The 22354-nt window shown below is 34.3% G+C and overlaps 5 protein-coding genes across 5 annotated transcripts; 3 read left to right on the top strand and 2 right to left on the bottom strand.

Annotated features, from left to right (window-relative positions):
* Positions 1-448: 448 nt before the first annotated feature.
* Positions 449-5028, bottom strand: LOC135147112 (uncharacterized). The gene is made up of 9 exons (XM_064079742.1): positions 4882-5028; positions 2321-4758; positions 2160-2240; positions 1860-2012; positions 1501-1664; positions 1276-1423; positions 1079-1201; positions 893-980; positions 449-805 (listed from the first exon to the last, which is right to left on the bottom strand). The coding sequence occupies exons 2-9, from the start codon at positions 4382-4384 to the stop codon at positions 606-608; spliced, it is 3021 nt and encodes a 1006-aa protein (XP_063935812.1). The 5' UTR covers positions 4385-4758; positions 4882-5028; the 3' UTR covers positions 449-605.
* A 4066-nt stretch (positions 5029-9094) lies between these two features.
* On the top strand, positions 9095-12250 carry LOC108226656 (plant intracellular Ras-group-related LRR protein 6). Its single transcript, XM_017401648.2, has 3 exons — positions 9095-9442; positions 10358-10527; positions 11324-12250. Exons 1-3 carry the CDS (start codon positions 9218-9220, stop codon positions 12024-12026), a joined length of 1098 nt encoding a protein of 365 aa, XP_017257137.1. The 5' UTR covers positions 9095-9217; the 3' UTR covers positions 12027-12250.
* A 138-nt stretch (positions 12251-12388) lies between these two features.
* LOC108226882 (WRKY transcription factor WRKY51) lies at positions 12389-13856 on the bottom strand. Its single transcript, XM_017401879.2, has 3 exons — positions 13197-13856; positions 12901-13023; positions 12389-12806 (listed from the first exon to the last, which is right to left on the bottom strand). The coding sequence occupies exons 1-3, from the start codon at positions 13700-13702 to the stop codon at positions 12671-12673; spliced, it is 765 nt and encodes a 254-aa protein (XP_017257368.1). The 5' UTR covers positions 13703-13856; the 3' UTR covers positions 12389-12670.
* Positions 13857-16191: 2335 nt separating this feature from the next.
* Positions 16192-18897, top strand: LOC108227573 (glutaredoxin-C4). The gene is made up of 4 exons (XM_017402793.2): positions 16192-16489; positions 17738-17811; positions 18422-18520; positions 18611-18897. The coding sequence occupies exons 1-4, from the start codon at positions 16335-16337 to the stop codon at positions 18682-18684; spliced, it is 402 nt and encodes a 133-aa protein (XP_017258282.1). The 5' UTR covers positions 16192-16334; the 3' UTR covers positions 18685-18897.
* Positions 18898-20849: 1952 nt separating this feature from the next.
* On the top strand, positions 20850-22354 carry LOC108227572 (homeobox-leucine zipper protein HAT22-like). The gene is made up of 3 exons (XM_017402791.2): positions 20850-21513; positions 21642-21721; positions 21857-22354. The coding sequence occupies exons 1-3, from the start codon at positions 21181-21183 to the stop codon at positions 22131-22133; spliced, it is 690 nt and encodes a 229-aa protein (XP_017258280.1). The 5' UTR covers positions 20850-21180; the 3' UTR covers positions 22134-22354.

The following is a 22354-nucleotide window of genomic DNA, read 5'->3' on the forward strand; positions in this document are numbered from 1 at the left end:
TTTTCAAATTAATTATATATATATATTAAAAAATTCATTTAAAACAAAATTTAAAATAATCTGTGACGCTATTATTTATAAAAATCTTAAAATACGTGTCATCACGTAGATATGCGCTAGACAGGATTTTAACACTCTTGATATCAACTAGAGCCAAGCAAAATTTTTAAATTTGCTGCAATTCACCATCAAGCAGCAACCTAAAAACAGGCAGAACATGACCATATATTAATTGAAGAATTTTGATCAGTTTATGGTGATTCCCTGCACAAATTGCTCACAGTCACAGAATTTATTTTATAGAACATCTCTAGCAACATCTGTTTTCATTTCCATATAGGCCTTGGAAGTGGTGCATGGCCTTCTCAGTGGCTGCTTCATAGCGACCACCGGAATGTCAGTAATTCAAGTCTTTCTGTAAACCCTAAAAGTTAGGAATGGACAGTAGTTTTGGTTTGCTAAATAGAAGGCTATGATAATTCTACAACAATTTTTACACGAGCTATTTTTAAAAAACCTACACAATATAAATGATTTTTCTTTTGCACTAATACTCACTTTTGTTTTCTTTCTCTCTTCAGTAGGAAATTACACAGGGAGACCGACTAGAACATTATTGATCTTTTAACCTTAATACGCTGCTTTGGCTGGACAGCCATCGACATTACTTGCAACCTGTTTGTTATTTCCGTAAATGATGGTCTAACTGCTGGATCAGGTGACCAGCACTCCTCCATCAGCTTTCTCCACTCAGCATCACAGTGTGCCGGTATAGGCGGTCTAAGTGTGTTATTTACGATTCCACCTTCATAAGATATACAAATACAACATAATACATATTTAGGATCATGAATTGGATATCAACAAATGAACGATGGAAGGAAGACTTTACCTATGATGGCGCCACAATGCATATTTGCATATGGCTCATCCCCTGCCAGCATTTCCCACATTGCAATGCCAAAAGAGTAGACGTCGACCTGGAAAAATGGTAAATAGATGGTTATGATGTACTATTAGAAGCCCTGACAGGTGTAATTGTTTGTTCCCATGATTTCATGATTGAGTTTGAACTAACCTTCTCAGAGACCCGACTACTGCTACCGTCGAGTAGCTCTGGAGCCATCCATGGGAGAGTTCCTCTCACTCCCCCTGAAACAAGTGTGTTACGCTTGATTCTTGACAGTCCAAAATCACCAACCTGGCGAAAAATGAGCACAGAGTTACGACAGATAAAAGTAAAAAAACAGAAGATAAAAAGTTGGACTAAGGCACCTTGCATATAGGCCGTTTAGGATCTCCCAAATTGACGAGCAAGTTATCACATTTCAAATCAAAATGAACAATATTTTTCATATGTAAATACTCCATTCCAAAGGCAGCGTCCCTTGCTATCATAAGCCTTTTACGACGGTCTAGTGCTCTGCATAATAAATATATATAAGGTCATGTGGATAAATATTCTGCAAAGGATGCAAAATCAGGAAATGATCAAGTTACCTTTCCTTCTTCAAGAGAACATGTCGCAAAGATCCATTGACCATGAACTCAGTAACGGTAGCTAACGTACCCTCAGGTCCATCAGGAACCACCCCGTAAAATGCTACCACATTGGGATGATGAAGTTTAGACAGGATGTGAGCTTCTCTCCAGAAATCTTTGATCTTTCAGAAGTAGTAATATCATCAAGTCAAGAGATATTGTTGCACTTCTCAATTTCTCTAAAGAAAATAATATGTTCATCTGGTTTTGCGATATATAGTTTTAATATAATTTATTTCCAAAGTTAGGTTGAATTAAACTTATAATTGATAACATATAAGGTTGCATATTTACAAAGTCGGTAAGAAGAAACTCACCAGGCGCTCTTGCTCTGATGATCTTCCAGCAAAACAGCTCTTTTTTATTCGTTTAATAGCAACATCTGTACCCCTCCATTTCCCATGATAGACTGTTCCATAGGTACCTGATCCTAACTCTTGTAACTCTTCGAGATCACTATTCCTTATGATCTGAACATCACATGATTTTATAAAAGAAGACATATCTGAATCAGCTTGATTGCAGTTCTAAGAAAGCATATTATATTTTCAAAGAAAGTGAATCAGGTGATGAATCAATGGGAGGGAGGTGCTAGATTAAAGGCCCAAATGTTTAACCTGAAGATTATAAATGCCTGCCTCCATTTCAGCTATCACGGTATCACTGATAGAATTACCAACATCAACACCTGTAGGATCCTAAAACCGTAGAATAACAAGTTAAATCTTTCAAAAAGGCTTCAATATAACCGATATCTAAAAAAGATCACGAAAACTACCTTGCACTTAGTGTCTAGGTTGAGGGGGTCTGATTCTGTATCACTTTCACTAGGTTCATCTTGTACAAATTGTACAACTCTGGGAGTTAAAGACATGTCAGGAGGCATGTTGTCAGTTACATCTTCAACAATAACTGACAGTCCTGACATTTTACTTTCATCGTGATCCTTCGAATGAACAGAGTCAACTAATGTGGTGGAATCTTTTATTTCAGCATCATGTTGTCTATCATTCACAACATCATCATAGGAATAAGCTACTTCAGCAAAAACAGGGTCCTTGACTAGACTAAGCTCTGACAGATTTGTCACAATCTGATCATTGTCGTCCAAGATTTTTCTGATACATGATCCATCTCGTGATGACTTGAGAAGATCAATTCTTAAGTTTGTACTGCAGTGTCGGTTCGACAACTTAGGTTCAATTCCAAATACTTGTTCACCTTTACTAGCATTTCTCTCAGCAGTATTCTGATTTTGGCCCAAAAGAGAATCGTCGTCAGTCATGAAATTTATCAAATCTTGATCACAATCGTTACATGTCTTTCTAGTATCTGACGCCTCCAAATTAATAAAATCTTTGTCCAACACTAACTCCTCCTTGCAGTAGTAGTTTGGTCTATTTTGTTGCTGCAATTCTAATTGAGATATTGTGCGATGATAAGACTGTGGAAGGCTGTAGTCAGATAATAGATCAGTTGCATTCTGATAAGGGACATTTCCGGGTGCTGATATTTTAAACTTAAGTTTTTCAGCTTCCATATCTCTACCTTGATCATATAGTGGAGAAAATGATTCAAGTTCTATAAGGGGGGTAACATCCTTGTTGCTGGATCCTCCCATATTTCTGTCTTGATGATGCCAATAGATATTCTCATTTGCTCTACTTTTTGAAGCACACAGAGTATTGCCTTCACAACCATCTTTTAATGTACCTACCTCATGGATCTTCATAGGTGAATTGTTAATAAGAACTTTCATCTGCTGCAAGCACGCAGGAGATGAAGGTGAATGGACAAGTCGTTTGGTTCCAACACGTGGTGAACTGCAAACCTGAGGATTAAGATTGGAGAGCATCATATTCCCTTTAACGGGACTCCCACTATCCTTAATCTCCCTTGGATGAAATGTAGCCGGAGAATCTCTTTCGTACTTAGGACTATTACCTCCCCAACAGCTTGACAGACTCTCTGTGCTTGAGCTTTTATTAAGATTTTGGTCTTGCATACCATTAAGAGCAATGACATATTGATAATCTGCATCACTCTGCTGCACTTTCCGTGTACCAAGAAGACAAGAGTTTTCAGAGTCATTAGTAGATACAAGAAAGATCCTCAGCCTTTGGGAGCTCTTCTGAAGATCATGATATTCATCAATCATAAGATGCAGATCCTCATCAGACGATACAGAAATAAGTGCATCAAGATCTTCCCCAGGGAGTTGGTATTTAATAGTATGAGGCTGATTACATATTGCCAATGTTTTCCGCATGAGTTCCCTATAAGTAACACTTTTTCTAATGGATATGATCCGTGTGTCACCACCTGCATATCTAAGCTTCCCATCATTAGGCCTTGGCAGAATTCTTCCCCCGTAGCTACAAAGAAACTTCATCTTCGCAGAGAGCGGATACCCCTCCTTAACTCCAGAGTTATATCCAAATGTGAGCTGGTGTGATTTAGGAGAGCCTGATTTATGAGGTGGTGAAGAGTACTGGTATGAAAAAGGAGAATTCACCTTATTCCCAGGACTCCTAGGACTTTCAGTAGCTCGATCATACATACTTCCATTAGAAAGCGATCTTTGTATAAGTGCTTCAATTGAACCACCCTTTCTAATATACACAAGGTGCGGATCATTGTCAAGATTCATTCCCCCCTTCTGCTGATAATGATCCATGTCACAGCCTCCACATTTTTGTGCCGCAACACGGTCCCTGAGAAATTCGGGTGAAAATTCTTCACCGGTTTGTACAGAAATGTTGAGTAGACCTCTATTGTCTCTATAAAAACAAACATCTTCCTTGGACTTTTCACCTGAAGTCCCAGGGACTTCACTTGCCATTGTGATCCCCGGATATAGTCTACAACCATTAGAACATTAAGATGTTAGCTATATTCTCCAACTCCAACTTCTCATCAAGAAAATACGAACATTAGGCCCTTAGCTCTATATTCTTCCAAATTCTCATAAAAAATATACGAACATTAAACCCTTAGCTCTGTATTCCTCCAAATTCTCATCAAGAAAATACGAATCTTCTTCGTAAAATTTCTCCTTGAAATTCAATTGATAAGAGAAAAAAAATCATTCGAATCAGGGTTTAATTCAGAGAACACCTAAAATCACCCAAAGATCTCGTAGAATACATAGTATCTTGAACAATGTATCAGCACAAACAGGAACTAAAGCTGCAAGAATCCTACAATATCGACCACCTGCAAATACCAATATATGTAACAACATATGACACAAATTCATGTTCATGCACATACAATATTAACAACATAATTATGTGGTAATAATAGCGAATAATTCATATATGTAATTCTTTTTCTTACCTTCTTTAAGAGCAACAAGATGATGCGTAGGTAATTTGTGGGACATCTAAAATTTAATGTGGAAACCAGGGTTTTTGTTTGTTCTTCAGGTCACAGGTAGATGGAGAAGCCTGTCTTGCAGAGTTCGGAAGAAATGGCTTAAATAACGCAGCATCAATCTTTCTATATTTTATTTTAATTAATGATTAATAATTTTACTGTAATCTATATATTATGGGGGTGTGTTTCTATTCTTGCTGTTAGTCTTTTGTAGCCTGGAAACTTGCCTTCTTACACAAAAAATTCCATCGTTATTTCATGACTGGTTAATTAATCAATTTATCTATTTGATAATTCGTTAATTTATGACTAATCAATCAATTGGGCATTTATTTGAGTATAAAATTAATCATCATAACAAATATAAATATAAAATTGCTTAATTTTTATTATAAAAATTGTAAAAATATGTTATAAATTATTTTCCTTTATAATAAGTGCAATATATACAAAAATGTATATATTACCCAATATTTTGTGCAGGTTTTAATTAAGTACTCCCTCCGTCCCAGTGAATTGTATACAGTTTTCTTTTTGCAACATCCCATCAATTGTATACATTCCAAAAGTAGTAAATTTTTATAATATAAAATATCATTACACCAACTACTTTAGTTAAGCAACTACTTTACTCGGTCGGGGTTAAGGATGAGTTCTTACAAAGTCCGACTAAATGGGTCATTAACACAAAAAATATTGTTTCTGGAGGATCCAAACACCGGATATGATTCACCCTGGGCCTTGGTCGGGCCCGGATATGACTTTTCTGGATCATGCTTTTTAAAGTTTTTCCCAATCGAGTGGCCCGTATTTTCAAGTTTTAACCAACGCTTCTGGACCTTTGGTCGTCAATAAAATTTATTAATAATAGTACCGATTACTATAATAGAAATGGAAACAGATATTAAAAAATATATATAATCCTAAGAACATTTTTTCCCATATATATAGTACATATACGTTGCTTTATAATCATCTTTACTCGTAATATACTTTTCCATGCCAACCGATTTTTTATACTCTGTATGTTTCATGTAATTTCTTACATTCCAATTTTTCAAAAATAATAAATTTTTAATATAAAAATTAATCTAACCTATTATTTTCATCCACTTTTATAAATATATCAATCAAATATTAATAAATTCCACCTATATTCACTATATCCATTTTTCTTTAATTTGTCCATTATATTGTGTACTTTTATGAATCTTCATGCCTAAACGCGCGATATAAATGGGACTTTCTCTGTCCACTTCAATTATCTACTTTGAAAGACAAAACTTTTAAAAAAATATAATTTGATAAATTATTTTGATTTTTTTAAATAAATATTTATTATTTATATTTTTATATAAAAATTTTATAAAATTATATTTTGTATGCGTTTTAAAATATGTGTCGAACAATTAAAAAGTGGACACAGAGCCCAAAGAGAATAGAGCCCGACGGTTATACTCGTATATTCCTCGAATATGCCTCATCTGATCGAGTCCTGACATGCTTATTTGTCGTGATTTGATTTTTATTTTCTGCTAGCTCTAAAATATATTTATTATTGTTACGCGAGCAATACCAAGAACTAAATGACATAAGCATGTTTTTTTTTTCTCCTTCAATCATCAAGAATCGGACTAGTATTGCTCTTTCGCAGCTGAGTGCTCCTCCCGTGTTTTGCTACAAGGGCAAAACTCAACGGTGGTCTAAAAATTCAAATTTAGATCGATTTCAGTCTAAATCCTCGGTCTAAATTTTGGTCCAAATTTAAGTCGGTGAACAGGCCCAAATTTAGGCCGGCACTATTCACTGGCCTAAATCTTTTTAATAATATAATAATAACTTTTAATCTTTTATATATTTAGTTAATTAAATGATTTTATGTTGATATAATTATTAAATATTTATAAATTATATTTAATATATTTTACTTAAATAATTATATATATATTGAATATGAAATATAATAAAATTAAATACTCTCAAAATAATTCAAATTCACAACACATTAAAATGCTCGATTTCAACAATTTCTTGGACGACATTGAAAATTTAAAAATAAAAAAGTTCATATTGCATTTCGAGATGTATTAATTGAGCATTTGTGGGAACGATATATTAATTCGGAGTAGTATTGAATCTTTGTAAATTTTATTTTAGTTAATTAAATAAAATGTAAAATTTTCTTTTATTTTCTTTGTTTAACTGTAATGTTTTTCTAATTTAATGAATTTATTATTAATATTCATATGAAATCTTATATTATTGTTAAAAGATTATAATAATAATATAAAATTGTTAAAAGAATAAAATATTAATATATGAATTTGGACCAAAATTTAGGCCAAACTGTTGGAATGGAAAGATGGTTCGGTCTAAATTTGGACCAAAATTTAGGCCAAAAACTGGTTCCACGGTTGGAGATGGCCTAAATAATACTGTACAAATTATTATTTCTAAATTTCTGAATAAAATCATGATATAATAATAATTTAAACTTCAAAAAAGATTTATTATCGTACCAGGGACTGAGTAGTAATTACTCCTCGTTTTGCTAAACTGAAAATTCAACCGTACGTTTCGCGTGTGGGACCACTTCACATCATAACCCTCCCACCTTATCACCTCGTTTTCCAGCCTTCAACACTATGCCTTTCATTATCGTTATTTAAAAATATACTCCCTCCGTCCCAAAATAGTTGTCACATTTCTATTTTTGTTGGTCAAATTGACCAAATTTTGACCAAAGATTATAAGTCAATCCCTCATCATTTTAAAAAACTGAAAATTACTTCTTAAAGTAGATTAAAAGTTATTTTCGGTGACATGTTTTTTTTTTTTGTCAATTAATAAAATATTAATAAATTTTAGTCAAACTTTAGTCAATTTGACCGGCACAAAACCAAATATGACAACTATTTTGGTACGGAGGGAGTAGTAAAAAGAACCAGATATATATTGAGTGTCCGGTTGTACTTCGGTCCTCTCATTTTGTATCATGTTTTAATTTAAAACTGTTTTTTCCAATTTTATAAATTCCAAATTTATTATAAATAATAAAATATAAAGACTAAATAAATTTAAATTTAATATTTTACTCATTAGACTCATTTTTTTATATTGAATTATCGGACGATCCCAGCTCTCTAACCGTTTTTATTATTTTATCTCCCATATCTTGTTTATTTTTTTAATTTATATTCTCAATCCAAATATTTATTAGGTATGACGGGCGAATTCATTATATAAAATAACATGATACCGAACCGTGAGGAAATTAATGTTGGATTTAGGAATCTATGTGCTGCCAGTTTTCCTTGACAAGTATTTCAAATGTACCATCATGCGATGTTTAAATATCGTCTAGTTGTACTTGATCGTTTTTAAGATACTCCTGTGATTGATTATGAATTTCTCTACTTTAATCATTTTGTCATATGTGACTTTTTTAGTAGAAAAGTAGTTATCGCTTATCAGGTGACCGGGATTCACGGGTATATTGAGAATTTATCTGTACACCTTCAATATTACTCCCTCCATCTCATCAGATTGTTTACGTATATTATTTATTTGCACGTATTTTGAGGTTATCGTAAAGTATAATTTCATAACAAATTTTTAATTTTTCCTTTTTTTAATAAAAAATTAAATATCAAATTTTTTTTTCATGAATTTTTCTAAAAATAAATATATAATGTAAGTATATTTTATAAGAGCTTTCAAATGCGTGCGAAAAAGTAATGTAAAGAATCTGATGGGACGGAAAGATTACGTGTTAAAAAGGACATTTTTAAAAATATGAACAAGAGAGAACATGATAAAAATTATATGAGATAATCATATGTACACACTAACAATTATATTTTATTTAAATGATAGATTTCTATTGCTTCTCACCTTATTAATATCGATGATAATGTTGTATATAAAATAATTTATACCATTCAAAATCTTCCAAAAAAATAATTGTTCGTGTGCACTCCCAACAAACTCAAATTATATTTGATTATCTATGCTGAAGTTTGCAACCATGGAAGATGCTCCTGACCAGGGGCAGCGTTGACTTAACGAAGATGTATAGTGGGCACGTTTAATACGGGGTTGTACTTTGTGTAACCCCGTCATGCACACGTGTGTTGTACCTCATTTGTGCTTCTCCGTACTATCCCTTCCGCTCTCCCTCCCTCGTATCTATATATGTATATGCCATCCATCACTTGATAACTACACAAACATCAACTCTCCCCCCCCTCTCTCTCTAGAAAGTTAGCTAGGCAGGTTGAAGAAATAGATAGTAAAGATGATGAACGTGCAGCAACAGCAGCAGGATGGAATAACAAGCAGTACTAGGAAGGATTATGGGATGAGGAGGACAAGGTCGCTGCCCACGAGCTCAAGGGAGGAGAAGCCACAGTCAGTAGATTTTGTCTTGGATTTGAGTGGAATGTCTCTGGACTCGCTTCCTAATCCCTCTATTAATTTAGCACTCATCTCCAAGTTAGACCTCTCCAATAACAACCTTCAGGTACTACTTCACTATATCTCCTTTACTTATGACTAGTAATATTATGCAATGACTATTGAGACTAGTACATCAACCACACATCATGCACACCATGCAGCATATACCAGCAGTGCTGTTTCAACCAACATGATTGATTTGTCAGCCACATCAGCAGCTGAGTTGTTACAGCTGTTAGTTAGAGGAACAATAGATACAGTTAGTGATAGAAGTTGTATATATAGAAGTTAGTTACTCAGTTAGTGGTGGTCTTCTGTATATATACTCAACACCACACTGTATAGCTTATCTTTTCTTTCCATACAGTTTGTAAAACAATAGCTTAAGTCTTCAATATACAGAGCTTTCTCTGCAACTTTTCTCTTCATATAGCAACATACTCTGAATTTCAATAATGACGATATCGATACCCTGTGTGTCTCTTCCATCTCCGCCCTTGTATGTTGTATGCCATGTTGTCAAGTTGTGACATGATTGTTCAATAGTATAAGATCATTTTCTACCCTTTGTTTGTTCAATTTCAATTAATATTGGCAATATTTACGGGATTTAGATTAACCGGTTACTTAAAATGAGAGCAGACCTGCCAAAATGTCAGAGTATATTGTGCGTTTTTGGCAAGCACACTTCTTTCGATAATAAGTCGATTTCTACTTTTCCTACCCCGTTTTTATAGAGCCAGAAGCACTTATAAGAAGCTGAGAAAACTAACTTTTGTTCAAGGACTTCTACTTATTTCTAAAACAATTTAATCACTTATAAGTCTTAATTTACTTCTCATTTCTAGTCAACTACATAACTTTTAAGCAAGAGATTTTTATTTTTATTTTTAAGTTTATTCAAACGGCCCATTATATGTATATAATTTGTGCATTTATTGATTAGTTGTGGTGCTCATGTATATTGTTGAAACTGCAGAGCATACCAGAGTCATTAACAGCAAGACTCCTGAATGTTACGGTCCTGGACGTGCACTCCAATCAGCTGACAACACTTCCAAACTCAATCGGATGTTTGTCCAAACTCAAGATTTTAAATGTCTCCGGCAACCATCTCCGCTCCCTCCCCACTACCATTGAAAATTGCAGGTAATTCTTTTTCTAACTCCATTTATATATTCAATCTGTCTCATCAAACCACTAAAGAGTCCTTCCACATTTCTAAGTCAATATAAATACTCCGTATATCATGCTAATCCGGAGAGCATGCAAGTTAATCCGAACACCCGGTATAAAAAATTCCACGAGGAAGGCAGTAGTAGAGTATATAATATGATTATATGAGTACTGATATACGTTGACTATTGCAATTTGCAACTTGATAACACCGAGCGCTAATATGCTTTTGGAAACTAACGGTGACATATATATTATTCTATGCACGAGACAATTCATTTTCAATGCGTAGTTGTGTAGTAGATTGAGTATTTTTTTACTCTAGAGGTTTTAGTTTGACAAAATGGTCGAGCTTATTAAATTCAACTAAAATGACCCCAACTATTTAGACCCGTTGTTTGGCAAAAATATATTAAAGTCGTAGTTTAAGTTTTACGCTGTTGTGTAAAAATCCTAATTCTGAAGAAGTAAATAGAGTTGTTTGTCATTTACTTGGAGCCTTCAACATTGATGCAAAGCCTATAATTAGTTGATGTAATTTTTTAAAATTCAGCTAATTTTTCCTAAACAATGACCTCAGGATCATGTAATATCACCCTGGTGAAATTATCAAAAAAGTTGAGGGTTCAATCTTCTAAAGATAAGAAGAGATAACTTTTTATGAATCAAAATTGAAAATTTCAGAAAAGATCATCAGCACATATATATTTTCTTATACCAGCAGCTTCTGCTTCCAATTTTATTTAATTCTTGTACTAAACTTGAACAGATCACTGGAGGAGCTAAATGCAAATTTCAACATGCTAACAAAAGTGACAGACACAATAGGGTTTGAGCTCATCAACTTAAAGAAACTCTCTCTCAACTCAAACAAGCTTGCTTTCCTCCCATCCTCCACCTCTCACTTAACCAACCTCCGCATCCTAGATGCCCGTCTCAACTGCCTCCGATCCCTCCCCGACGACCTCGAAAACCTGATCAATCTCCAAGTCCTTAACGTGAGCCAAAACTTCCAGTACCTCACAACCCTACCATACTCCATAGGCCTTCTCATCTCCCTTGTTGAACTTGACATCAGTTACAACACGATCTCTACCTTACCGGACTCGATAGGGTGCTTAAAGAAGCTCCAGAAGCTCAGCGTCGAAGGCAATCCTTTGGCTTCCCCGCCAATGGATGTAGTGGAGCAAGGGTTGCAGAGAGTCAAGGAGTATTTGAGTGATCAGATGAATGGTGCACATATGAAGTCTCTGAGGAAGAAAACATGGATGGGTAGATTAAAGAAATACGGAACTTTTGGGGGATCTAGCAGAGGACTTGATAGAGTGAATCAAGGTGATCAAGGACTGGAGAGACAAGGTTTTATTATGAATCCTAATCCTACTGGTTATAGCAGCATTCAAGCCATTGCTTCACCTAGGTACTTGAGTATGTTTTCACCGCGTCGGCTTTTCTCTCCCAAGAGGTGTTAGAATCAAATTACTAGTTCCATCAATTGTATATAATGCATGATTGTATCTGTATGACTTATGAGTGTATGCTTTTAAATTTTTTGGGTTTCTGCAAATGCTTACTCGAATGGAGCATAAAATGACTTGTATAGTTGTATGTATATCAAATTCATTTTGATATATTTGAAATTTCAGTACAAGCCTGCGCAGTGTTCAGCCAGCCAGACGAATGCTTTTTGATGTTTAGAATTCGACAATTTATTAATGCCAAGGGATGCTGCAATCTCTGCAGAATGATCAACGTGGTAAAACTGTATTTAAAATAGGTTTCGAACAGATTTGGTTCGACATGGATATCACTATTAGCTAGGAAAGCGGGTAAATTCTGTCAAAATTAGCAATTTTTCTGGTAATAATAAGAAATTTGAGCCGGGTGAAAATTCATCTTGTCACCTACAATTTACAGGAATTTATCAGATCAATGTGCATAAATGTGATATCAGATCAATGGAATACTGACTATCTTCGACTCCTCCTCCTCGTTCTTAATTCTTCTCTCTGCAAGTCAAGTCTACTAAAAGATGTTCCTGTACGAGCCACCTGATCGGTTCTTCGATCACCTGGACTTTACTAGCAACATTCAAGATCCCCGCCACTGAGCTGAGTCAAATTCCAGGCGACCGGTGATTGTGTTCTCCTTTATACGTCACAATCAGAACCATCGAATCATTTTTGTCCTTGATTACATGCTTTCTAGCAGAGCATCCTGTTACGCTATTGCATTTGTAGTATCCACCACTACTGCAAATCACATCAATTTCACAATTTAATCAAACAATTCAAGTATGAACAAACATACAAAATAATGGACACAGTGAATGATCGATTGACTCACCGCAATGAGGACCCGGTGATCGACTTGTGGTCGTATTTTTTCCAAGAGTACTCATCTGATGGAATCGATAACGATGATGATCCTTTGAGTATTCTTATTCTTCGAGTAATTTCAATCTTTTTCCTGAAACCAATTATAAGAATTTCAATACAAGCTCACTATATATGTAACTTCTTGATCACGCGATAACAATATTTATGAGAATATAATATCATTCCTGCCAACATCTTCAGGTTTTGGGAGAATTGTTCGTTAATATGTTATATTTAACATATTTTAAGGCATATTTCTAATACCTTCTTTTGCAACAATGACAACCGTGCGAGCTCAACCGATCGCCAAAAATCTGTTCAATTTCACGGCGTCTTTTCCGATGAGTAGAAGGAAGAGGAGGCTTCGCCGACGAATAACTACTCTTCATTGCCGGCACCACTGCGCTGCTCCCCGAAAAATTCGGAGAAATTTTCCGCTGCGAAAAAGGCAGCGGAGGCTTCGCAGACGAATAATTCCTCTTAGCTCCTCCACCAATCAATGCTCCTAACTTCCCATTCGAAACCGTAGCTTCCTCTCCGGCGATCAACAAAACTTCCGAGGAAATCGAAGATTTAGCGCTCTTACATTCTTCAGCATTAAGTTTAAATTGGAAGCTCTTTTGTTGAGCTTGATCATCATGAGAATAGGATGAAGTAGAAGTAGTGGATTGATCAGCCGGTCCGCGACGAAACCGGGCGTGACCGGTCCGACGAATCGAATGATTTATGTAATTGTTCATACCTCGATACACATCGACTTCAACAGCCATTACAACAAAGATTGAATAGAGTAAGTAGAGAGAGAGGTGGAGATTGAAGATACCAAGGTGAAGAGGAGTTCATGTCTTGTAGTAATAGAAGGTTTAGTATTTTAACTTGCGCAAAAAGTCAAAGATTCAATGTTTTTATCATCAAACGGTTGAGATTAAATTGAAGTGATTTAGAAGGAGTTGAATAATCGACAGTATACAAAGTTGACGAGTATATCGCACTACCCATACGACTTTTTCTTTTTTATACTCTGTGTTTCCCCGACATAAAATCATTATTATTTTGGCTGTCGACTAATTTAGTTCTCAGTTATTATTGTGTTAATTATTGTTTATGTAGTATATTAATGATTTAATCATTAAATGATGTTCTATCAATTAAAAACCTGGGTAATTACTAAATACATTTTTAACTGATATATATAATTATAATTGATCTCATTAATTTTTTACTATCTTATTAGTTTTGATGTATTTTTGTGTCAAACTATTGGTCTTTTTAATATTTATATAAAAATAAAAGAATATGTAATATGATTTGACTTTATGGTTCGCATTATATATATTGAATGTCGTCAATCGTCATACTACATTAGTTGGATTGGTTCGCTGGTGGATTCGTATCATAAGGCCACAAAATCTCCACAATTAAGAAATGGAAAACAGAAAGTTGACTTGATAAATAGGAGTATGTGGTTTGTATATGAGTGCCTGAGTTCAACAAAATTGCTCGGTGATATTGCATTCTTTATAAGCGAGTAGGAATTGACTAAGTGGGAATACACGTGTGTTTTCACAATTTATATCTCTATATTTTTCTAATTTTGTTTCCATTACATTTATCTAATTTTGTTTGGTCGATAACATGGTTTAGGGAACAATTTAGTTGACCTATTTCATTCAAGATTTATAAAAAAAATAATCTAAAATAAAGATTTTTTTAATAAATTAGAATATAATAATCAATATATAAATAAAATTATTTTAAATATTAATCAAGAATTAATCAGAATATATTTTTTAAAGAATATTTAGAACAGCTGTCAATAGTTGATACCAAAAGGAGCTGCTGGGCTGCTAACGTTTACTGTATTATTAAAATATTTAAATAATACGATCAAATATAAATAATATTACGTACGCCCTTCCATTATATATACTATATAGTGCACATGAAACAGTTGACTAACCTGTTTATACAATTCTTCCTAATACAACCTGTGCATTGTTTTTATGTAATTTTTTTTATAGATATCATTATGAAACTGCTGGATATATATCAATATATAGTTTTGGATTCAAATGATAGCAATTATTCTTAGAATAATTCTCAAAATACTAGAAACAAAGAAGGTGGTGTAAAGAGTTTAGTCCTGCCGCCGACTTATTGGCAAGGTAAGAATTCGTTTCTCGCTCCAATATTTAGCGGGCATCATATGTTTTTTATTTGATTATTTTGTTATATAATTTATGTCCTCTCTTTTACATATTTTTTTTAATTCTTATATAATTTAAGGTCCATATAAAAATAATTTGAGTTATTATCTTAATAATTTATAATTGATCATTTTATTTTTAAAATTATAAAAACTAACGATTAAAAATATTATTTCTATATACCTCAAATTGGGTTAAAAGTGGAAGCCTATGTGAAAATTGAAATAGAGACCGAGGAGTAACGCATCTGAAGAGCATTCCGATTGGCTCTCCCGTATGTTTCCCTATCCTCATAATTTAGGGAATTTCTTAATTTTTTATCAAAACTGAAGCTACATCCGAAACCCTAAAATAAGGTTTAGTTTTAGGGACCAAAACTCAAACTCCATATTTGGGGACTCACTGTACATACCCCATCCTCTTTTCTTTCATTTTTTAGTAGGGATGGGGTAAGATAGGATGGGGAATGAGATGTGGAAGATTTTTAAATTTATGAAGATAATTTTGGAGAATTACTAAATTTAGTAAGAATATAGAAATATGAATGCTATGAGCAACCTAAAGGTCGTTAAGTCGTTTAGTTGGTGTGTTTAGTGACCACTTATATGTTGTTCGTTCACATATCTTAAATTCCAGATACCGAGATATTGGTTTTTAATTAATATCTAAAGGATTAGTGATATTGGACTATATGAGGGTAATAAAAACAAATTTTTAGATTTTTATCATTATTTAAGTAATCATATATTAATATTTAATAAAAAATTAAATCTATAGCGTAAAAATATATTATGATATAATAATTTTATTAATATTTTTAACTAGTTCAAATTATTTTAAATTAAATAAATGGTTTGACTTCAACCATCAACCAATTACACGATATTCTCTTATCCAACCTCCTGTCATGAGTAAATACATCTACTTGTACTTGGGCCTTGATGCAACTTACCACTACTATTTCAAACCAGACTCTCACATCACTAGCCCAAACTCAAGCCCAACAAACATCTTCAAGATCCGTTGAAACATTTAAAAACAAAAAACACAGACTCGCAAACAGAACTTGACTTGTAATTTGTAAAACCAGACCCATCTTCATCTCAGTTGAAACTTCAAATTTCATTTAACATAGAGATCAGATCTGTATAATTTACCCTCAATACAAATAAATCTTGTGAGAAGCTCAACAAAAATGGCGAAAATTTCAAAATCAACCGTAGTAATACTACTAGTATTGACTGTGGCGGTGTCCATGTCAAATGGTGTGGAGGCGAATGCATCATCGGAGTTCGTGAAGCAGACGATATCATCTCACCCCATCGTCATCTTCTCCAAATCTTACTGCCCGTATGTTTTAAGCCTAATACACTTTTTACCGTGACAACAATTATTCTGCCCTATTATACTCCCTCTGTTTATCTGGATTCTATACGTTCACTGTTTGATACGCACTTTAATGTTTCTATAAAATATGGTTTTATGACTTATTCGTATGGTCCTGTAACTTATTTTCAAGTTTTCTTTTTTCCTGATATAGAACTATATATTTAGAGAAGCATTAAAGTGCCGCTTCCCCTGTGTATACAACTCAGGGGGGCGGAGGGACTATGTATTATGCCCTACTTGTATAAGCTTGTTGTTTAGGTGTTTGTGAGGAATAATTTCGATTAGGTTTGATTATTTATGTTTGTGATCAAAGCAATTAGCTACCGAGTTAGGCTTGTACACAGTGGCGGATCCAGAATTTTACTAAGGAGGGGGCTTCATTAGTATTAAAAAAAATTGCCGAAGGGGAAGCACACTAAAGACTGAGGTTTGGAGGCAGAGCAATGAGAGAGCAATTTTTTTTAATCTTTTCACTTCACGACATCCAAGTCTGGTATATTTAATGTAAATAGTTTTAGTTAATGGGCTGGGCTCAATATGAAAATGGATGCACTCATTTTAGTTGGGGTGGGCTCATTGCATAAATAGACATATTTTAAAAATAAAATGAAGGTGGTATGGACTCAGGGGGGCTCAAGCCCCCAGGGGGGCTCCAGCCCCCTGAGCCCCCCTTCTGCATCCGCCCCTGCTTGTACAGCGTTTTTATAGCACTGCGATGAGGTTAATTTTAGTGTAGCTAGTTCATGAATGATGTAAATTTGAAGAATAAATTTTGATTCCTAATAGATTGATTGAATTGTGTGTTTATCAGCATTGTATCAGGACAACTGTATACTACTTGATGTCGTTGTAAGTTGTGTTTTGTATTTATTTCTGTTGTTATGTTTCGGAATTATTGGTGTTGCTTTGTTTTGTCCTACATAACTACTATCCGGTAATGCAAAAGTCGAGAAATTATTTGCTTTATTTTTCATTTAGCAATATACAGATTCTGATAGCTTTAATTTTATAATGGAGATGCAAAATTCATTTTCAATACAAAGTTATACTCGTACTATATAACGTTGATCCTTTATTATCAACTTAAACAATCTGTTTACTGATTCGATGTTAATATATTGTCGGACTAATTGTTTTTTGTATACATTGTTTCATAACTTGATATGTACTGATATTTTATCAGTAATCACTTTGTCTCCTAATGTGCAGGTATTGTAGAAAGGCAAAATCTGTTTTCAAAGAGTTGAATCAAGTGCCATATGTTGTTGAGCTCGACGAGAGAGGTTTGTTATTTTCTCATTAAGCGGCTTGGTGCCTCCTGTCATTGATAAACGGGGCTTCCTGGGGAAAACTGATATGGACTTTTAATATAAAAATGTTGTGCTAAAGAATGATAATCGAAATCTTACAAGAGATTGGACTTTGAATATAAGAAAGTTGTATACTAAACAATGATAATGGAAATCTTGCAAGAGTTTAAGGGGGGAAGATACGTGTAGAATTTCGTTTATGATAAATGAACTCTGTGACAGGGTTGGGACTTCTAATCCCATGTTCGTTGTGTTCAAATGGGTAGATTGAAATGGGAACCTCATTTCCGTTAACGGTTAAATCATTACTACAGGTCCTTGGGTTTCAAAATCATTCCCATTCACCCTCATTTCCATCAACAATCAAAAAGATCACTCCCACTCACCCTCATTCCTATCAACCCAAATATCCCAAAGTTTTTTCTTTTGATTGTGCTAGATCGATTTTGATGTAATTGTCATCTTTTGTAGAACAATATCTAATCTATATATTCCCTGTTGGTGTAAGTTTTATCATGATCCAGTGAGGCTTCTATTACTTGATTGTAAAAAATGTTGACATGTAATGATTTATGTTTTACAGGAGATGGCTGGAATATACAGAGTTCTTTAGGTCAGCTTTTTGGGAAGCGTACTGTACCTCAGGTATTCATCAACGGAAAGCACCTTGGAGGCTCAGATGGTAACTTCATAATCTTTGCATACTTTTTATGAATCTTTTTAGCAGTTCATACACTGTATAATCGCATAAAACTTTGAATCATTGTAACAGATACAGTGGCTGCCTATGAAAGTGGAGAACTGGCCAAGCTTCTAGGAACTTCCGCAACAGGCAAAGAACTTTAAACCAAGAATGTCAAACCAAATTCCGGTGATAGTAACAGCAACTTGATATGTTATGCCTGCAATACATGTAAACCATATGTATGAAAAAGTTCCAAATGTAACTATCACCAGTGCACATTAGTGTCACGCTGCTTATTTTTATTATGGCTAATCATGGTCACTTGAATCAAAAGACCATTTTTCATTTAAGCTTAATTGAGAATCAGTTGTATCTATTCTTGTTGACGATTACATAGATTAAAGCCGTACATAATAATCGCAACCTCGTATTGCCTTCATTTTTTATGAATTGCCTTGTTTTTATTAAAAGCTTCTTGTTGCATTAGAAGTTAGAACTATGTATCTGTGCATTTGATGCTTCTTGTTGCATTAGAACTATGTATCTGTGCATTTGATGTTTTAAAATATTCTAAAGTTGCTTTTTACATAATGGTAGAAAAATTTGGCCAAGTAAAATCAATCATGTTATACAGATATGAGAGATCATTATATCGGAGGACAAGGACTTGACGTCTTGACATGCATTTTAATATTTCATTAAATTACAATTCCATAAATTATTGAATTTTTTTCTTTCTTAATAAAAAAGTTTCAATAAAAAAGAAAAAAAATTAAAAATAGATTATGAAAATTGACTTTATATTCATCTTAGAATACGTCTCCTCCCGATGGGAGAAAAATTTGTGATTATGCTTCCTGGACCATAGCTTGTCGTTTAAGTGTAGTTTATCTTGTCGTTTAAGTGCAGTTTATCTGATTCTCGTAGTTTGCAGGCCATTGCATGAGTCCGTGGGTTTATCCGGTGCGCACCTAAAAGGGTAGCAGCTGCGGATTCCTACGTTAAAAAAAAAAAATTCATCTCGAACACTAGAAAAAACAATATACAATTGAACGGGACAGAGATGATGGCCCTGTTTGGGAACTAGCGGTTACCTGTCAGTAGATTGAATTAGATATTTTGAATAGTTGATTTAAATAGATGTTTTGACTAGTGGATTGAATTAGTGTTTTCTTGTTAAACTGTTTGGTAAATAGTTGTTTGATGAGCTTTTTGTGACACATACCCAACCGCTAACCCAAAAAGCTCCTCAAACTAGCTTTTTGAAAATTAGCTTTTTGAGCCCAAACCTCTATTTCAATCCACTAACTACCAAACACTAACATTAGCGGATTGAAATGGTCAAAACTCTAAAACACCCAAAATCTCTAATTTACCCCAAATTTTTAACTTTCAAACACCCCTGATATTATTAGAGATGAGATAATTTGGACCCCGATATTACTAGAGATGAGATAATTTGGAATGGAGGAAGTATAATTAACGTTGTTTCCTTCGCACATCACACATTTCATATCAATTTTGTAATGTTTAATAGCACATATTTTATATAAAATTAATTAGCGAAGTGATATTCTAGACCCGATAATATTATATATTCATTTTTTTTTTCTCTTTTTTAATTAAAGGTACTATTAAGAGTCGTTCTTCTAGTGTTCAGTTTTGAGGAGTAACCGACGGTCAAATTGCTCCATTTTTACTCAAGAATGTCAATACTTTAATGGACTGTGAACCCATCAAAGACGACAAGTAATAACCAATCATTCGACTCTTTGACTGTGACCAACAGTTATTACTGTCATTATTTCAGTAATCAAATTCAAAGCACCACGACTTTGCCCATACAAACACCGTTTTAACTTGATTACTCAATGGAACTAATCACTTTACTTCATTCTTAAGTATTTTCCGTTAAAGAGTTACTCCTATATGCTCTCCTTTTTCCACACCAAAAAAAAAAAATTAAAAAAAATGTAGAGTTACTGAATGAAACCTGATTTTTGCTGCATGTACAACACTTCACATCATCTCAAAAAAATAAAATAATAAATCAAATATATAACTGATGTTATATTTATCTAACGGTTTGGCTAGTGTGTGCCCATGGGCACATGCTAAGCGCGAAAATTTTTGTATTTGAGAGATTTTGATTGGTGTGGTTGGTGTATTTGCAGGGGGGTCCACCATTATCATGAGATAGGAGCCAATCAAAATGATCCAAGCCCAAAATTTTCCGCGCTTAGCATGTGCCCATGGGCACACCATAGAAAAACCCTTTATCTAAATTAATCATAGCCAGGACTGGGTGTAATGAGAGACCCTGTAAAGAGCATGAGTCAAATGGCCATAATATTCTTGTGGAATTCATTCAAGTCAACCATAAATGAGGAAGTTATATGTTTCCTTCCATGTCACATAATTCTAACGCATGCTTTTAAGTACCCTCTCTCACATATAATTAAACTTTTGTTACTCAATTAACACATTTAATTACTACTAATCTCATTTCCTTGTTGAGGAGCACCCCAGTTATTTATAACTCTCCTCAGTTAATCTTGTATAAACTCCTGTTTTCCCCACCTATCATTTCCCATCTCCACTTCTCTTGATTTCTTTTTAGCCTCCCTGTCTACACACACGAAAACACACAGTTGACAATGGAAGATGAGGAAATGGGATTGGGACTGGGACTTTCGATTGGTGTGGGAGATGAATATGTTCCGAAAAGGGATCAGCAGAAGAATAAGCGTGTTGCTGAGTTTTGCTTAGATCTTGCGTTGCCACTTTGTTTGGAACAGGAAGGGAAGGAAGGGATGAACTCCGAATATAGCAAGGCGGAAGGATCAATCTCATCATCAGAAACATGTAAATTTAGAGATTGTGGCGATGATATGGAAAACAAGAACAGCAGCAATAAAAAACTTAGGCTTACTGCAGGACAGACTTCTTTGCTTGAAGACAGTTTCAATCTGAGTAGCACCCTTAACAAGGTAATTATGAATCTTAATTTTATGCATGCAAGTGTGTGATGCGTTATGATGTGTGTAATCATTATGAACATGGATTGATCATATAAAAACTGAATGGCAAGTTGATATGTTATAAATTAACAATGCAGGCTCAGAAGGAAGCACTGGCAGAGAGGTTGAATTTAAGGCCACGCCAAGTTGAAGTCTGGTTCCAAAACCGAAGAGCAAGGTATATGCATATAATTATAATATTGTGACGGATTTGGTTATTGTTTCAAGATCACTATATTAATGTTGTTAGTGTGTGTGTGTGTGTGTGTGTGTGTGTGTGTGTGTGTGTGTGTGTGTGTGTGTGTGTTTGCAGGACTAAGTTGAAGCAGACGGAAGTTGACTATGCGTTCCTGAAGAAATGTTGTGAAAGCTTAAGTGATGAAAATCGAAGATTGAAGAAAGAATTACAAGAACTACCATCGGTAAAGGTCAAACAACCACCAGTGTACATCCAGCTTCCCAAGGCTACCACACTAGCAATGTGTCCCTCCTGCGAGAAATTTGTTCAATTTGGCGGTGATCCAGATGACGACGACACAAATAAAACGACTGCATCCATTGCCAACAAATACCAAGGTCATAAACACTAATGAGATCCACAGCTAGCTTAAACTAAGAAACTATAGTCAGGAAATGTGACAGAGTTGGTTTTAACAATATAACCATGCAGATGCAGTTATACATGACATATCTGCCAGACACAGTATTACTTATGCATAATATAGTTTGCAAGAGTTCTTGCTTAGAGAATGGAAGACCTGACCCTTATGCAGCTTGTGTAAATTTTTACTGATCACATCTTGTTTATTAA

Source organism: Daucus carota, chromosome 6 (assembly GCF_001625215.2).
Source record: "Daucus carota subsp. sativus chromosome 6, DH1 v3.0, whole genome shotgun sequence".
In the NCBI taxonomy this organism is placed as follows: Eukaryota; Viridiplantae; Streptophyta; class Magnoliopsida; order Apiales; family Apiaceae; genus Daucus; species Daucus carota.

What these genes read in the sequence shown, in the direction of transcription:
- LOC135147112 (XM_064079742.1), bottom strand. Translation starts at nt 4,384, where the DNA reads ATGGCAAGTGAAGTCCCTGGGACTTCAGGTGAAAAGTCCAAGGAAGAT. An exon ending in CATCAGAGCAAGAGCGCCTG is followed by an intron (nt 1,665 to 1,859) that starts GTGAGTTTCTTC and finishes TACTTCTGAAAG; the next exon opens with ATCAAAGATTTCTGGAGAGA. An exon ending in GTAGTCGGGTCTCTGAGAAG is followed by an intron (nt 981 to 1,078) that starts GTTAGTTCAAAC and finishes CCATTTTTCCAG; the next exon opens with GTCGACGTCTACTCTTTTGG.
- LOC108226656 (XM_017401648.2), top strand. Translation starts at nt 9,218, where the DNA reads ATGATGAACGTGCAGCAACAGCAGCAGGATGGAATAACAAGCAGTACT. An exon ending in TCTCCAATAACAACCTTCAG is followed by an intron (nt 9,443 to 10,357) that starts GTACTACTTCAC and finishes TTGAAACTGCAG; the next exon opens with AGCATACCAGAGTCATTAAC. An exon ending in ACTACCATTGAAAATTGCAG is followed by an intron (nt 10,528 to 11,323) that starts GTAATTCTTTTT and finishes AAACTTGAACAG; the next exon opens with ATCACTGGAGGAGCTAAATG.
- LOC108226882 (XM_017401879.2), bottom strand. Translation starts at nt 13,702, where the DNA reads ATGGCTGTTGAAGTCGATGTGTATCGAGGTATGAACAATTACATAAAT. An exon ending in TGTCATTGTTGCAAAAGAAG is followed by an intron (nt 13,024 to 13,196) that starts GTATTAGAAATA and finishes AATTGGTTTCAG; the next exon opens with GAAAAAGATTGAAATTACTC. An exon ending in ATCACCGGGTCCTCATTGCG is followed by an intron (nt 12,807 to 12,900) that starts GTGAGTCAATCG and finishes TGTGATTTGCAG; the next exon opens with TAGTGGTGGATACTACAAAT.
- LOC108227573 (XM_017402793.2), top strand. Translation starts at nt 16,335, where the DNA reads ATGGCGAAAATTTCAAAATCAACCGTAGTAATACTACTAGTATTGACT. An exon ending in TTCTCCAAATCTTACTGCCC is followed by an intron (nt 16,490 to 17,737) that starts GTATGTTTTAAG and finishes CCTAATGTGCAG; the next exon opens with GTATTGTAGAAAGGCAAAAT. An exon ending in TGTTGAGCTCGACGAGAGAG is followed by an intron (nt 17,812 to 18,421) that starts GTTTGTTATTTT and finishes TATGTTTTACAG; the next exon opens with GAGATGGCTGGAATATACAG.
- LOC108227572 (XM_017402791.2), top strand. Translation starts at nt 21,181, where the DNA reads ATGGAAGATGAGGAAATGGGATTGGGACTGGGACTTTCGATTGGTGTG. An exon ending in TGAGTAGCACCCTTAACAAG is followed by an intron (nt 21,514 to 21,641) that starts GTAATTATGAAT and finishes TTAACAATGCAG; the next exon opens with GCTCAGAAGGAAGCACTGGC. An exon ending in TTCCAAAACCGAAGAGCAAG is followed by an intron (nt 21,722 to 21,856) that starts GTATATGCATAT and finishes GTGTGTTTGCAG; the next exon opens with GACTAAGTTGAAGCAGACGG.